The 14,033-nt window shown below is 50.6% G+C and overlaps 1 protein-coding gene across 1 annotated transcript in view; it reads left to right on the forward strand.

Annotated features, from left to right (window-relative positions):
- Nucleotides 1–500: 500 nt before the first annotated feature.
- NR1D2 (nuclear receptor subfamily 1 group D member 2) overlaps nt 501–14,033 on the forward strand; it is a 35,648-nt gene continuing 22,115 nt past the window's right edge. Inside the window, exons 1-2 of the mRNA XM_051858875.2 lie at nt 501–802; nt 13,313–13,576. Of these exons, the coding sequence (XP_051714835.1) occupies nt 787–802; nt 13,313–13,576 (280 nt within the window). The 5' untranslated portion in view covers nt 501–786. The remainder of the gene's footprint in view (nt 803–13,312; nt 13,577–14,033) is intronic.

A 14,033-nucleotide genomic window follows, 5' to 3' on the forward strand; every position in this document is an offset into this window, starting at 1 on the left:
TACATCCAAGGTGAGATGCACACATTTTAAGTGCACATTCGCTGAGTCCCGATACATCCACGCACCTGCCACACCTTCAACTTGAGCTGCACGGGGTGCCATCAATCACCAAGCCGACCCCTTGCTGCAAGGGCTCAAAACAGAGGTTTCTGTTTGAAATGTCAATGCGGGACTCTTGAGAACGCGGGTCCATTTCGGCTGCGAAAATTGCATGAAATTGGAGGAAGGGTCGATCGAGGGACGCCGAGCGGGCCCAGGCCGCGGAGGTCAGCGGGCCGGGGCCCCGCAGAGCGCCTTCGCTCGGCGCCCCGCGCCGTCACCCACGGGGCTGGGGGCGCGTGCGGGGCCCCCGCCCGCGGGCCGCGGTGCGGGCCCGGGGCCGGGAGGAAGGGGCGGCGCGCGGCGGGAGCGGGCGGAGCCGCTGCGGCGGCCGGCCGGGGGCGGGCCGAGGGAGGGGGTGTGTGCGCGGGTCACATGGTCGTGCTGCCCTCCCCGTCAGCGCCCTCGCCGCCGCGGTGCGCTGGCTGCAGGAAGCCGCCGCGCCTCCGCTTTTGTTGTCAGGGACCCCGCGAGGAGCGCCGCTCGCCGGCCGCCACCCCTGCGCGGCCGCCCGCACTCCGGCTGCGGGGCCGGGCCCCGGGCGGCTCGCCCGCCCTGCCCATGAGGGGGCTCCGCGACCACCGCCGCCTCCGGCCCCGGGCGGCGCGGCGCTGAGGCGGCGGGCGCTGAGGCGGCGGCGCGCCCCTCTGCGGGGAGCGGGCGGCTCGGCCCCTCCCGGAGGGCACCATGGAGGTGAATGCGGGTAAGACGCGGGCTGCGGCGGGGCGGGGGGCAGCGGCGGGGCGCTCCGAGTCCTCGGGGGCACTTGTGGGGCGGCGGCGGGGCTGTGCCCGGGGTCCGCGGGCCGTGGGGGCTGCCGCGCGCCGCGGGGCTGCCTGGGGCTCGGCTCGCGGCGCCCCCTGGGCCGCCCCCCGCCCGCCCCGCCGGCTCCCCGCATCGCCGCAGCGCAGCCCGGCGGCGCCCGGCCCGGCCCCCCCCTCACATGGCCCGGCCGCGCGAGCCACGTGCGCGCTGTGTTTACGTTCGGCGGCGCGCGGGCGCCGGTTGGCTGGGCGGGCGCGTGACGCGGCATTACATAATGGGTGCTGAGGCGGCGGCGGCGGGCGGGGACACGTGAGGCCGCTCGGCTCGGTGACCCACATTCCCCGGGGCCGCAGGAATACGTGGGGGGCGGGGGCGGGCGCGAGGACGCGCGCGCGCGTGCGCGTGCCGGCGGGGAGCGCCGCGGCCTCCCGGGAGGCCCCGCCCCCTTGGAACCCTCGGGCAGTGACGTGGCCGAGATCCCTCCCCCTCCCCCTCCCCCTCCCCCGCGGGGTTGCACACTGCGGAGGAGGCCGCGCGTGCGCGTGCGCGTGCGCGCCCGGTCGCCCGCGGAGCCCCCGCGGCGGGACGTCCCCGGGGCGCACCCGGACGCCGCAGTGCAGCGGCCGGCACCCGCACGGCCGCGAGGTGACCCCGGGCCCGCGCCTGGGGATGCCGGCGGTGACGGTGGGGGAAGCGCTGGCGAGGGGCGCCCGGGGCGCCGGAGGTGTGTGGAGGAAGCCGCGCGCGGGGCTCCCTCGACCGGAGACCCCCCCGACCGGAGACCCCTCCCGGACTTGGACGCGGCCGCGCCTGCCCTTGAGGTGGTGCCGGGGGGCTGTCCACACACGCAGTGCCGCCTCCGGCGCAAGGGCTGCTGTACACCCGCCGTTTTCAAAAGAGCTCGAGGTCCCCTGCGCCTGGGGTGTAGTGTAGACGGCTGCCCCCTGCCCCCCCCCCCCCCCCCCCCCGTAGCCGGCCTTTAGCTCAAGGTAATTCTGGTGGCTAGAGTGGACTCTTTCATTAATTTATTTTTAAACCTATGGGTCGCTGACTTCCTGACCCTGAGAATTTTGACTTCGACTGAGAGAGAAAGTCGTTTTGTATTTTTCATTGCTTATGGGATGCCCACCTAGCCGCGAGTCAGCCACTCTACTAGGGAATCGGGCTTTTACATAACAGAAGTTTGGAGGTTATGGGGTCGCATCTCCTCTAAGCCAGCGTGTGGCGTGCCCTTTCCCACCGTTGCAGTCTGGGGAGTGGGCCCAGGTGGGCGGGCAGGTGGTGTCCGCTCTGTGCCTCCCTGGAAGCGAGCGCGGATGCTGATCTTGCCTTTTGGAGCCGCAGATGATAAAGGTGCCTCTGGATGGCTGTTGACCCTCCAGGCCTTCCACTTGCGGGTCTCAGCCCTTGGGCCTTCCCAGTGGTGGTGTCCTGGTCACTCAGCATCCCCGTAGCCCCGGAAGTGGACGGGCTCCTGGGGCTGTGCTTGGATGAGTTCCAAGTTCCAGGTTGCCCTCTTTGTCTTGGACAGCTCTTTGGCAGGGCTGGCTTTTTGGGCGTATTGCCTTGCTGACTCACCGTAACCTTGCCATCAGCTGGGGCCGAAATGTGAACTGTTTTGAAGCTAGATTTCATCCTTTTTGCCAATAATTCTTGAAGTGTAAGAACTTGCAGTTATTCTTAAATTTTCTCACTCATTTGTCCCAGGCTATTAACCAAGATGTTAGCAATGTCTGCCATCTGTGGGTATCTTGTCATTGGGAACTTTAATCAGAGTTCCCTTTAACTTTCTTCAGATTGTTGTAAACGTTGACCCAGGGTGGGGCCAGGTTCAGTGCTGTGTGGCACACCCGTGGCCCTGCCCTCTAGATTGACGGGCAGTTATCAGTTGTACACATTCAGCCAGCGATCATTTCCTCTTACTGTCATGTAGGTTGTGACACGCTGTGTCTCTCTTCTCCCCATGACTAACACAGGTCAACTAGGTGGTAGGAGAACATGACTGCAGTTGTGCCAGGAACAGTTTTGATTGACTGAGTATATCAACTTCTCTGTGGTAAAAGATAGCTCTTTGGGGCTGGCGTTGTGGCAAAGTGATGCCGGCATCCCACCTGGGCACCAGTTCAAGTGCCAGTTGCTCCGCTTCTGATCCAGCTCTCTGCTAATGTGCCTGGGAAAGCAGTCAAAGATGGCCCAGATACGCAGGCCCCTGCACCCATGTGGGAGATCTGGATGAAGTTCCCAGCTCCTGACTCCAGCTGGGCCCAGCCCTGGCCATTGTGGCCATTTGGGGAGTGAGGCAGTAGATGGAAGACTCTCTCTCTCTCTCTCAGTTCTGAATTTCAAATAAATAAAATCTTATAAATAGCTCACACACTTCACAACTGTAGCTGTCTTTATATCTAAAAATTAGGAAAACATTCCACACAGTTTTCTTATCTTTACAAATTTGTATTCTGCATTTTTCCAAACTGGGAAAAGAAGTGTCAGAGGGATATAAGGGCAAAGGAATCTTGGAGAGAGAAATGGCAAGATAATGGGAAGAATGAGAAGTGGAGTAGGAAGCTGGGGTTAAGGAGTTCAGAAGGAAGTGTGGAAACAGCTTACAAAGAAACCACTGGGTCCATAGGAAATATGAAAAATGGAGAGAGTTGGTGTTTACTCTGTTGGTTAAGATGCTCTAGTCTCTGTTAGAGTACTGTTTGATTCCTGGCTCCGGCTTCTGACTTCAGCTTCCTGCTAATACCCTGGGAGGCAGCCCTGGAGGCTCCAGGTGGGAAACCTGGATTGAGTTCCCAGCTCCTGAGTTTGGCCCTTTGTAGGCCTTTGGAGAGTGAACCAGCACATAGGAATGCTTGTGCACTCTTGCACACTCTCTCTCACGCGCTCTCTCTTTTCATCTCAACCTTTTTTTTAATGAAGAGAGTAAAAGAGGAAAAGGGAGGGTTAGTTGGAAATATTTTGATTGAACACCTCCAGTATAATGATTGTAAAAAAATAATTGCCACTAACTGTTTGCTTCTTGTATGTGTTTCTTACCTGAGTTCTGTGAAGGAAGGCACGCTTGCCCCCATCTTAAAGGTGAGGGACTAAATTGGGGATGATTGTTTGGCACAGCTACAACCAGCAGAATCCTAAGAAATTCCAAAGAGCATTTGAAAATAGTCTTAAAGTAACTGGTTTAAAAAGCGGTGCAGGGGCCATAGATGTTTGGCCTGCATCGCGTATCAGCATGCTTGGGTTTGAGTCCTGGCTCTGCCTCTGGTTCCAGCTTCCTGCTGATACGCACCATGGGAGGCACCAGTTGATGGCAGCCGGATTGCCTTATTGCAGATATTTGGGATGTAAACAGGTGGATGGAAGATCTCTGTTTCTCAAGTAAATAAATAAATACATGAATGTGAGGGGCTGAGTGAATTGATGTTAAGGCACTTAAGGAGGCATGTGGTAGAGCCGATATTTGAAACCATCAAGTCCACTTGGGGAGCACAGGCTGTTACCTGCTGAGCAGTAATGGACATTAACCTACGTAACATTTGGAGGTTTATGGGCAGCTTGGCGTTCCTGTTTTCTTAGGGTAAGGAAGACACTGTGGATCCTCTTGGTTTGTGATGGTAATAGGGTCAGAGTGGGTGACAGGCATCTGCAGAACCTCCCAGTTTCATAATTCCTCTTTTTAAATTTTTTTGAAGAATGTAATTGCAGGTTTTTTTTTAGATTTATTTGTTATATGAAAAGCAGAGTTACAGAGAGATGCAGGCAGAGAGAGAGAGAGAGAGAGAGAGAGAGGTCTTCCATTCTCTGGTTCACTCCCCAAATGGCCACAACAGCCGGAGCTGTGCTGATCTGACGCCAGGAGTCAGGAACTTCATCCAGGTCTCCCACACAGGTGCAGGGGTCCAAGGATTTGTGCCATCTTCTACTGCTTTCCCAGGCCACAGCAGAGAGCTGGCTCAGAGGTGGAGCAGCCAGACTTGAACCAATGCCCATATGGGATGCCAGCTCTGTAGGCAGTGGCTTTACCTGGCCCCTCCTTTTAAATCTTGTGGCTGGTTATGCCAGCTTTTTCCCCCAAACTGTAGATTGCATCTTGGCCTCTCTTTTCCGGTAATGTACTTGAAGACAAAGCTACTATCTTACAAAATAAAACCCATTTTTTGTCACCTCATTTAAAAAGTGTAGTCTCTTATGTGATGCATCTTCTGATAATTTACAGATTCTTTAAGACCCCACTGTGTAGTGTCGCCTTGACTGTGTGTGCCCTTCTTGGTCTCTGCCCGCTTCAGTGTTCTTACCCGATCCACAGCAGTTCAGTTTTTTGTATGAACTACACTAACAGGTGTTTCTCCAGTTGGCCTATAAAGCTTGGAGGGGAAGGGATCGTACTGTCCTCTGAAGCCCTTACACCTAGGACACAATGGCAAGTTCAGTGAGTAGGAATTATTGATAACCCACTTTAAGTGGAGAAAACGCAAGCTTGTTGGTGCTAAAATGTCTTTTTCTAAGTCATGAGGCAGAAAATACATTGTCAAGTAGATTTCCTAGGATGGTGACAAGGTTAGAAAAGGGGTAAGAAAGCTCCAGTATTCGCAGAAGCAGAAAGTGCTTCCCAGCAGCACGACAGTGGATATTGACTTTGCTCTTCTGAAGTTGACTACTGGGTAAGCCCTAGCCCGGGGACCTGGCCCTGGTCCAGGTCCCTTTCAGCTAAAAATAGGTAAGACTCTGCCTCAGCTAATTTTAGCACACAGCATCTGGAAGTACCTTCAGCCTGGGTCTGGAGGTGCTGGGACTTGCCTGTTTGGGGCTTTTACGTTTCTTGCTTCATCAAAAACTGCAGAAAGCATTTTCCTAATCCTTTCTGTGAACACCATCTCATTTCACTCCTGCAGTAACTCTGGCAGTATTTCCTTTTGAAGGGAGGTGACTCAGATTTGCCAGGTCTTCTCAGTAAGAAGTCATAGTCTGGGCTTGGATAGCCTTGACCTTCAGCTCTGGCCCTGCTCCTTAGTGACTGAGTTACTGACTCTCTCTCAGCTCTGAGTTCCTCCTCATCTGTAAAACTGGTTGATGGGAGTTAATTGATAGAGTTCTTAGGAGGATGAGCTGTGATGTGAAATTGTTAGCATTTTATGCTTGGAGTTCATTGGGTTCTTGGTAACTTCCAGTTTCACTTCTCTTTCTTCTTGGGTTGAAGAACTGCTAGACGTACTAGATGTACCTTCTAGGAAATTAAAACGTGGCCTGTTTGTTTGGATTGCTACCCCTCAGGTTGATGGATTGGTGTTTAGTAGTAAGAGTAGATGCTAAGACAACACTGTGTTGAAAACCTTGCTGGGAGAATGCAGCTGCTTCTAGATTCTGGATGGGTCCTTTTTGAATCTGTGGTGCCTGGAGCAAATGCTTGGCCCCTGGAAGACAGGAATTGGATCTTAACTGGGTTTATAATAGCCCGATAATTTTTTCTTAGGTTTGCTTTTGGAGATTTTGCCAAGGAAGCTTTTTTTTTTGGGGGGGGGGGGGATGGGGATAATGACAGCACCTATTTTGCCCAGTCAGCGCTCCTAATCAGTTCCCTTTTTTAGAGATTAAAAAAAATATTTGAAAGGCAGAGTTATAGAGAGACAGACAGACATCTTCCTTCTGCTGGTTCACTCCCCAAATGCCTGCATCAGCCAGGGCTGGGTCAGGCCTGGCTCAGGCCGATGTCAGGAGTCCGCAAGTCCATCTGGGTTTGGGCTGTCCTCCGCTGTTTTCCCAGGCACATTAGCAGGGAGCTGGATCAGAAGTGAAGCAGCCAGGACCTGAACCAGCACTCTGTTATGGAATACCAGCGCCATAATGCCAATCCCTGTACTCAGTTCTTGAGCTAGCTGGACAGCTCAGATTTCTGCAAGTTTATTTCTAAGCTAAGATAGTCAGACCTTGCGGGAAAAAAATGACTGACTCAAAATGCTTATCCTAGAAAGTCTTACTTCCAAGGAAAAAACATGATTTTCTCATCTCCTATCCCCCGAGATGTTAGGCGTGGATTTAGTGCCTAAGGAACTGCTTTAGAGAAGTCAGATAGCTGTGAGACTTTCCTATGGAAGTTCGTTGAGGACTAAGGATATTATTTGCTTTGTTTCCTATTTGGAGTGGAGATACATGTGAAAGAAGTGGCAGTTTGCTAACACCTGTGATTTCTGATGTAAAATTCAGATTTCCAGAGTTTTGTGAAGACAGATGCACAATTTTTTTTTTATTCAGTAGCATGATAATAACTAGGCTTCAGGTTAAAATGCTTCCTTTTTGGGTTCACAAGGGATGAACCAGATTCAGGCAGTCATGTCAGTGAGAATACAGACTTTTTTTTTTTTTTTTTTTTTTTTGACAGGCAGAGTGGACAGTGAGAGAGAGAGAGACAGAAAGAAAAGTCTTCTTTGCCATTGGTTTACCCTCCAATGGCCGCCGCGGCCTGCGCACCGCGCTGATCCAATGGCAGGAGCCAGGTACTTATCCTGGTCTCCCATGGGGTGCAGGGCCCAAGGACTTGGACCATCCTCCACTGCACTCCCTGGCCACCAGGACAGAATCCGGTGCCCCGACCGGGACTAGAACCCGGTGTGCCGATGCCGCAAGGCGGAGGATTAGCCTAGTGAGCCGTGGCGCCGGCCGAGAATACCAGACTTTAAAACTTTGCACTAATTTGTGTTTCAGTTCACTCCTTATAGTCATTTTTCAAAAAAGATTTATTTATTTAATTTGAAAGGCAGAATTAGAGGGAGACACACATATACACACACACACACACAGGGGTGGGGAGGGAGGGAGGGAGATAGCTTCCATCCACTGGTTCACTCTCCATATGGCTGCAACAGCCAGGACTGGGCCAGGCCAAAGCCAGGTCTCTCACATTGGTGGCAGGGGCTCCAGTACTTGGGGCATCCTCTGCTGCTTTCTCAGGCACACTAGCAGGGAGCTGGAGAGGAAGTGGAGCAGCTGGCACTTGAACTGGGATGCTGAAGGTATGCTGGCATTGCAGGTGGCAGCTTAACCTCTATGCCACAATACTGGCCCCCTTGTAGCCATTTTTATGCTTCAACCTGCAAAGAATTGGCTGGGTAACTTGTTAAAAATGCACATTCCTAGGGCAGGCATTTGAGGCAGGGTAAAGTCCCTGCTTAGACTCTTGCGCCCATATTGGAGTGCCTGGTTCAAGTCCTGGCTGCTCCACTCCTGATTCATCTTCCTGCTAATGCACACCCTGGGAGGCAATAGATGATGGTTAAGTACTTGAGTCTTTATCATCTACATAGGAGAGCCAGAAGGAATTCTTGGCTCCTGGCTTCAGCCTGGCCCAGCCTGGCCCAGCCTGGCTCTTGTAGGCATTTGGGGAGAACCAGTAGTTGGAAGCTCTCACTATCTGTCTCTCCGCCCTTCAAATAAAAATAAATAAGTAAACACAACCTCATTCCTGAGGGTGCCTTCTTCTGTCTGGATGGGCCTTGGAAATAGGTATTTTGAAAGAACACCAAGTAGTTTTGATGATAGACATTTTACATGATTTCTCTTTGTGAGGAAAATTAACTCAAAGTTGGGAAGCTTTTAAACTTTAAAATCAATGGTAGGTGAAATCGCCTTTGGTCGCCTTGTCTTTGAGCACAGATGAAGTAGTTGGTTTTAGCATGCAGCAGAATTACCAACAGGGCTTAATACAGTTTCTGATGAAACAGACCTCAGGTGGGCCTGGGGATTTGCATTTCTAACAGATTTCCAGTGATGCTGACGCCCCTCGCCCGAAGATCACACCTGGTGAGTGGTTGGTTTGTAGTTAGGAGCTACAGTGCAAGAAAAATGCTAATCGTAAAGCTCAGACTTCACTCTGGGCAGGTGAGATGAACGTCAGAAGGCCATGGGGAAGGTGAGACACACTTTGGGAAGAGCAGTCACACCTTCATGCTTAAGAGTAGTACCAGACATAGCTTAGTGAATGGAATAATGGGCAGGATTGTCTACATTATTTATATTTCTGGTCTTTAGAAATCAAGTGCCTGTAGTTGAATTTATGCATATTAGATCTGTATATTATGGCAGTGTTGTGTGTTTTTTGGCATGGTAGGCACCTGTTTCATCTTTTCTGGATCCTACTCAAGCCCTTCAGAGTTGTGATTGTGCTTTGATCTTCAAAGGTTTCCCAGGCTGGATATGTACCAGGGATGTTCAGAATGCTCATGGAAAATAGGTATTATGAAAAACTGCGGGGTCGGCGAAGTGGCGTAGCAGGTAAAGCTGCCGCCTGCAGTCCCGGCATCCCATATGGGTGCTGGTTTGAGTCCCGGCAGCTCCACTTTGGATCCAGCTCTGTGCTATGGCCTGGGAAAGCAGTGGAGGATGGCCTAAGTCCTTGGGTCCCTGCACCTACATGGGAAGACCCGGAGGAAGCTTCTGGTTCCTGGCTTTGGATCGGCGCAGCTCTGGCTATTGCAGCCATCTGGGGAGTGAACCAGCGGATGGAGGACCTCTCTCTCTGTCTCTCCTCTCTCTGTGTAACTTTGACTTTCAGATAAATAAAATAAATCTTTACCAAAAAAAAAAAAAAAACACATATTGTGCCTGCGTTTCAACATTTTTTTTTTTATAAAATAAACTTAATTCCATTTCCTCAAACTTTTCGAATTATCTTTATACATATCTGGGTACCAGTTTAAACATAACAAGCTAAAAATGATTTAAAATTCTTTTTTTTTTTTTTTTTAAGACTTACTTATTTGAAAGGCAGAGTTACAGAGAAGGAGAGGGAGAGAGACCTTCTATCTGCTGCAGGTTCAGGCCAAAACCAGGAGCCAGGAGTTTTATCCAGGTCTCCCACATGGGTTGCAGGGGCCCAAGCATGTGGACCAGCTTCTGCTGCTTTCCTAGTCAGGAGCATTAGCAGGGAGCTGGGTTGGAGGTTGAGTAGCCGGGATAGGAGTCAGTGCCCATATGGGATGCTGGCTGGCATTGTAGGTGGTGGCTTAACCTTCACCTGTTTGGTTTTGTTTTTTTTTTTTTTTTTGGTATGTTAGTGGGAATGTCTTTCTCTTCTTTGCAGTTGTTTGGGCCTCAGCATTTTGTTGTATGTGTATTTTTTTAATCGATAAACTATGATTTTTATCTAAAAAAGGAAGATGGGGGAATCATTTCCCTTTAGCAGAGGGAGTATTTATTTCAGAGTGAGGACTGAAACTGTGCTTGAGAAAGGTGCTGAAGCCTCCAGATTTGCTCCATATATCCATCTAGATTGTTGTCAGAAATGTGGTGCATTGTTTTCCTGTGGCTTCCTAGTAATGTTTTACACTGCTTGTGACCTGTTCATTTTATTAGATGTGGGTTCGCAAAGGCAGAGAGGTAGATCCTAAAAAATATTTATGGCAGCTTATTACCTACAAAATATGTGCAGAGTTGAGAGACACTGCTGTGCACATAGGTCCAGCTAAGAAATAGATGCAACCAGGCAGACAGTTTAAATAAGAGGTCAGGGTAGTGATGGAAGGCCTACAATTAACCTTTATATAGATGCACACTGAGAAAACCAGTAAATGCTGCTTGATGGTGTAGGGAAGAATAGAAACCACAGAACTTGTTTGGGCTGGGATTTGAAAAATAATACATTTGGCCATGAGGTTATTTTTGAAACATTTTATCTCTTTGAGGGCAAAAGTTTAGAATTGTGCCCTGAGAGTGATTTCAAATGCTACTTAGTAACTTAGGAGGTTTACAGTCTTTACAAGGTCAAGGCCAGTTTTCAGAGGGGGATATGAAGGTTGTGTTTATAAAATTGTGAGGGGCTAGCACTGTGGTGTAGCAGGTAAGGCTGCTGCCTGCAGCACCAGCATCCCAAATGGGGGCCGATTTGAGTCCTGGCTATGCCACTTCTGATCCAGCTCTCTGCTATGGCCTAGAAAAGCAGTAGAAGATGGCCCAAGTCGCTGGGTCCCTGCACCCATGTGGGAGACCTGGAAGAAGCTCCTGGCTTCTGGCTTCAGATCAGCTTAGCTCTGGTCATTGCAGCCATCTGGGGAGTGAACCAGCAGATGGAAGACCTCTGTCTATCTGTCTCTCCCTCTGTCTCTCTTTTAACTCTGCCTTTCAAATAAATAAATAAACTATTAAAAAAAAGAAATTGCGAATTTGCAAGTAGCTCCATAAATAGTGAGCTAGCTGTAGTCTTCTGTTAACTCTCTTGTAGCCTGGGTTCTTACTTCAGGCCTCTTTAACATTGACTATTTGTGAGTCAGAACCAGTAGTGAGTCTCTATTCTTTTTAGGAGTTGCTTTGAGATGAGTGTGTCTGTAAGCCCAGTGGCAGAACGCAGTGGAACATGGGGAATGTGGAACTGGGGTTTAGTAGTCATAGATATCTTTTTTTGAAAAATTTTTTTTTATTTGACAGAGTTATAGACAGTGAGAGAGAGACAGAGAGAAAGGTCTTCCTTCCATTGGTTTACTCCCCAAATGGCCGGCACGACGGGCGCTGCGCCTATCTGAAGCCAGGAGCCAGGTGCTTCCTCCCGGTCTCCCATGTGGGTGCAGGAGCCCAAGCACTTGGGCCATCCTCCACTGCCTTCCCAGGCCACAGCAGAGAGCTGGACTGGAAGAGGAGTAACCGGGACTAGAACCCGGCGCCCATATGGGATGCTGGCGCTGTAGGTGGAGGTTTAACCAAGTGAGCCACGGCACCGGCCCCTGTCATCGATATCTTAAGGGAGATCAGAACTGGAAGGTTTTGGGAGCAGCAGCATGAAAGGGTCCTCCTTGTGAGATAAATGGCTGTTGGGCATTACATGTTACATGTGTTCTCGATTAGCCTGTGTTGCAGCCAAGTGCTGGGGGAGGCAAGCGATGAACTCATTGCTTCTTTGACCATGTCAGATAAAGGTATAATGGAGGAGGCACAGAGAGGACCAGAACCAGATTTCTTCTCAGAACAGTTTCTTTAAGTCGTGAAGAAGTCTCTAAAGGACATTTCTTGGTCTTTTTAAGAAAATATTAGAAAACGAAAGGCTTCAGGTTTGGGTCTGTATATGGTGAGAGCCTCGCTTTAAATTAAAAAAAAAATTATTTGTTATTTAAAGGTTTATTTACTTATTTGAAAGGCAGAGTGAAGAGAGAGGGAGGAAGGGAGAGACAGATCTGTCTCTGGTTCCATCTGCTGGTTCACTCCACAAATGGCTGCAGCAGCCAGGGCTGGGCCAGGCTGAAGCCGGGGGCCAGGAACTCCATCTGCGTCTCCAGTGTGGGTGGCAGGAGCTCAAGGACTTGGATTATTATCTTTTGCTACCTTCCAGGAGCATTAGTAGGGAGCTGGATTGCATACAGAACAGCTGGGACTGGAACTGGCATCCCAAGTAGTGGCCTACCTTCTGTGCCACAATACCTGCCCCATTGTTTATAAGAGGCAGAGAGAAATGTAGGCAGAATTAGGTCTCCTGTGTGCTGGTCCACTCCCCAGATGGACAGCCGGGCTGGGTGCTGAAGCTGGGGTATGAAACTCAATCCATGTCTCCCACATGGGTGGCAGGATCCCAAGTATTTGAACCATCACTGCTGCTGCCCACAGTACATGTTAGCAGGAAGCTGGAGTCAGGAATGGAACCCAGGTATTTTTTTTTTTAAAGATTGATTTGTTTATTCTAAAGTCAGAGTTAACCGGAGCTGGGCTGATCGGAAGCCAGGAGCCAGAGCTTCTGGATCTCCCACGTGGGTTCAGGGGCCCACGGACTTGGGCCATCTTCTATGCTTTCCCGGGCATATTAACAGGGAGCTAAGTTGGAAGTGGAGCAGCTGGGACTCGCACGGCACCTATAGGGATGCCGGCATCATGGCTGGTGGCTTTACTAGGTACGCCGCAGCTCCAGCTGTGAACCCAGGTATTCCAATATGGGATGCAGGTATGTGAACCTGTTTTTTTTTTTTTTTAATATTTTATTTATTTATTTAAGGGTAGAGTTACTAACAGATAGGGAAATAGAGAAAAGTCTTCCATCCTTTTGTTCACTCCCCAGATGGCCATGTTTGGGGTCGGGCCGATTGAAGCCAGAACCCAGGAACCAGGAGATTCTTCTGGGTCTCCCACGTGGGTGCAGGGGGCCAAGAACTTGGGCCATCTTCTACTGCTTTCCCAGGCCATACCAGAGAGCTGGATTGGAAGAGGAGCAGCCAGAAATGGAACTGGCACCCGTATGGGATGCCAGCACTGCAGATGGAGGCTTAGCCCATTGTGCTACAGCACCAGCCCCTGAACCTGTGTTTTAATGTCTAGGCCAAATACCTGTGCCCCTTATCACTTCTTAAATCAGGGAGTTGTATGTATCTTGAACTTTGTGGAACAGAAAGAAAAATAGGAAATGAGTTTTTTTTCTATAAACAAGCATTTAATGCCAATAGCCGATTGCTAAAGCTGTATGTGATTTCTGCTTGTTTTCTAGGAGGTGTGATTGCCTATATCAGTTCTTCCAGCTCAGCTTCTAGCCCTGCCTCCTGCCACAGTGAGGGCTCTGAGAACAGTTTCCAGTCCTCCTCTTCTGTTCCATCTTCTCCAAACAGCTCCAACTCGGATACCAATGGTAATCCCAAGCACGGAGAGCTCCCCAGTATTGAAGGTGTCCTGAAGACTGACCGGGTAGATTGCTCCATGAAGGCAAGCAAGTCGAGTGCACCAGGGATAGCAAAGAGTCACAGTGGCGTGACAAGTAAGGCATTTTGCTGTTGGGGGGTATTTTCTCAGCTTTTTGACTGGGAACCAGTATGTTTCTGGGTTTAATTTTCATGCCCTTCGTGAAGGAAGCCGTGATGGTAGAGTACAGCCCAGAGGCTGTCATGTGTGGTTACGTACTCTGCCTGGCCACGTTTCCTTTGCGGGGGCTCTGTGTACCCCATTTTCACAGTTACCGTTCTTCCAGGACAGAGTCTTTGACTGTTGGGGGAAGGGGTTTACTTTAGTGATTCTGGCTTGGCACACTTGGGATTAGGGAATGAAGCAGGGTTAGGAAAACCAAAGGCGTAGTGAGTGATGTTTGGGTTCCTGAGGGAGTGTGGAAATAACAAGGTGGGTGCAGGACTTGGTCCGGAAGGAAGGGGGCCTCCCTGCTCTGTCGGTGAGTTGAGCTGGCACAGCAGTCTGCAGAGACTTCCCTGTCTGCCTTCACT

This window comes from Oryctolagus cuniculus, chromosome 4, assembly GCF_051225735.1.
Source record: "Oryctolagus cuniculus isolate XC-2025 breed Fujian yellow rabbit chromosome 4, ASM5122573v1, whole genome shotgun sequence".
Taxonomy (NCBI): domain Eukaryota; kingdom Metazoa; phylum Chordata; class Mammalia; order Lagomorpha; family Leporidae; genus Oryctolagus; species Oryctolagus cuniculus.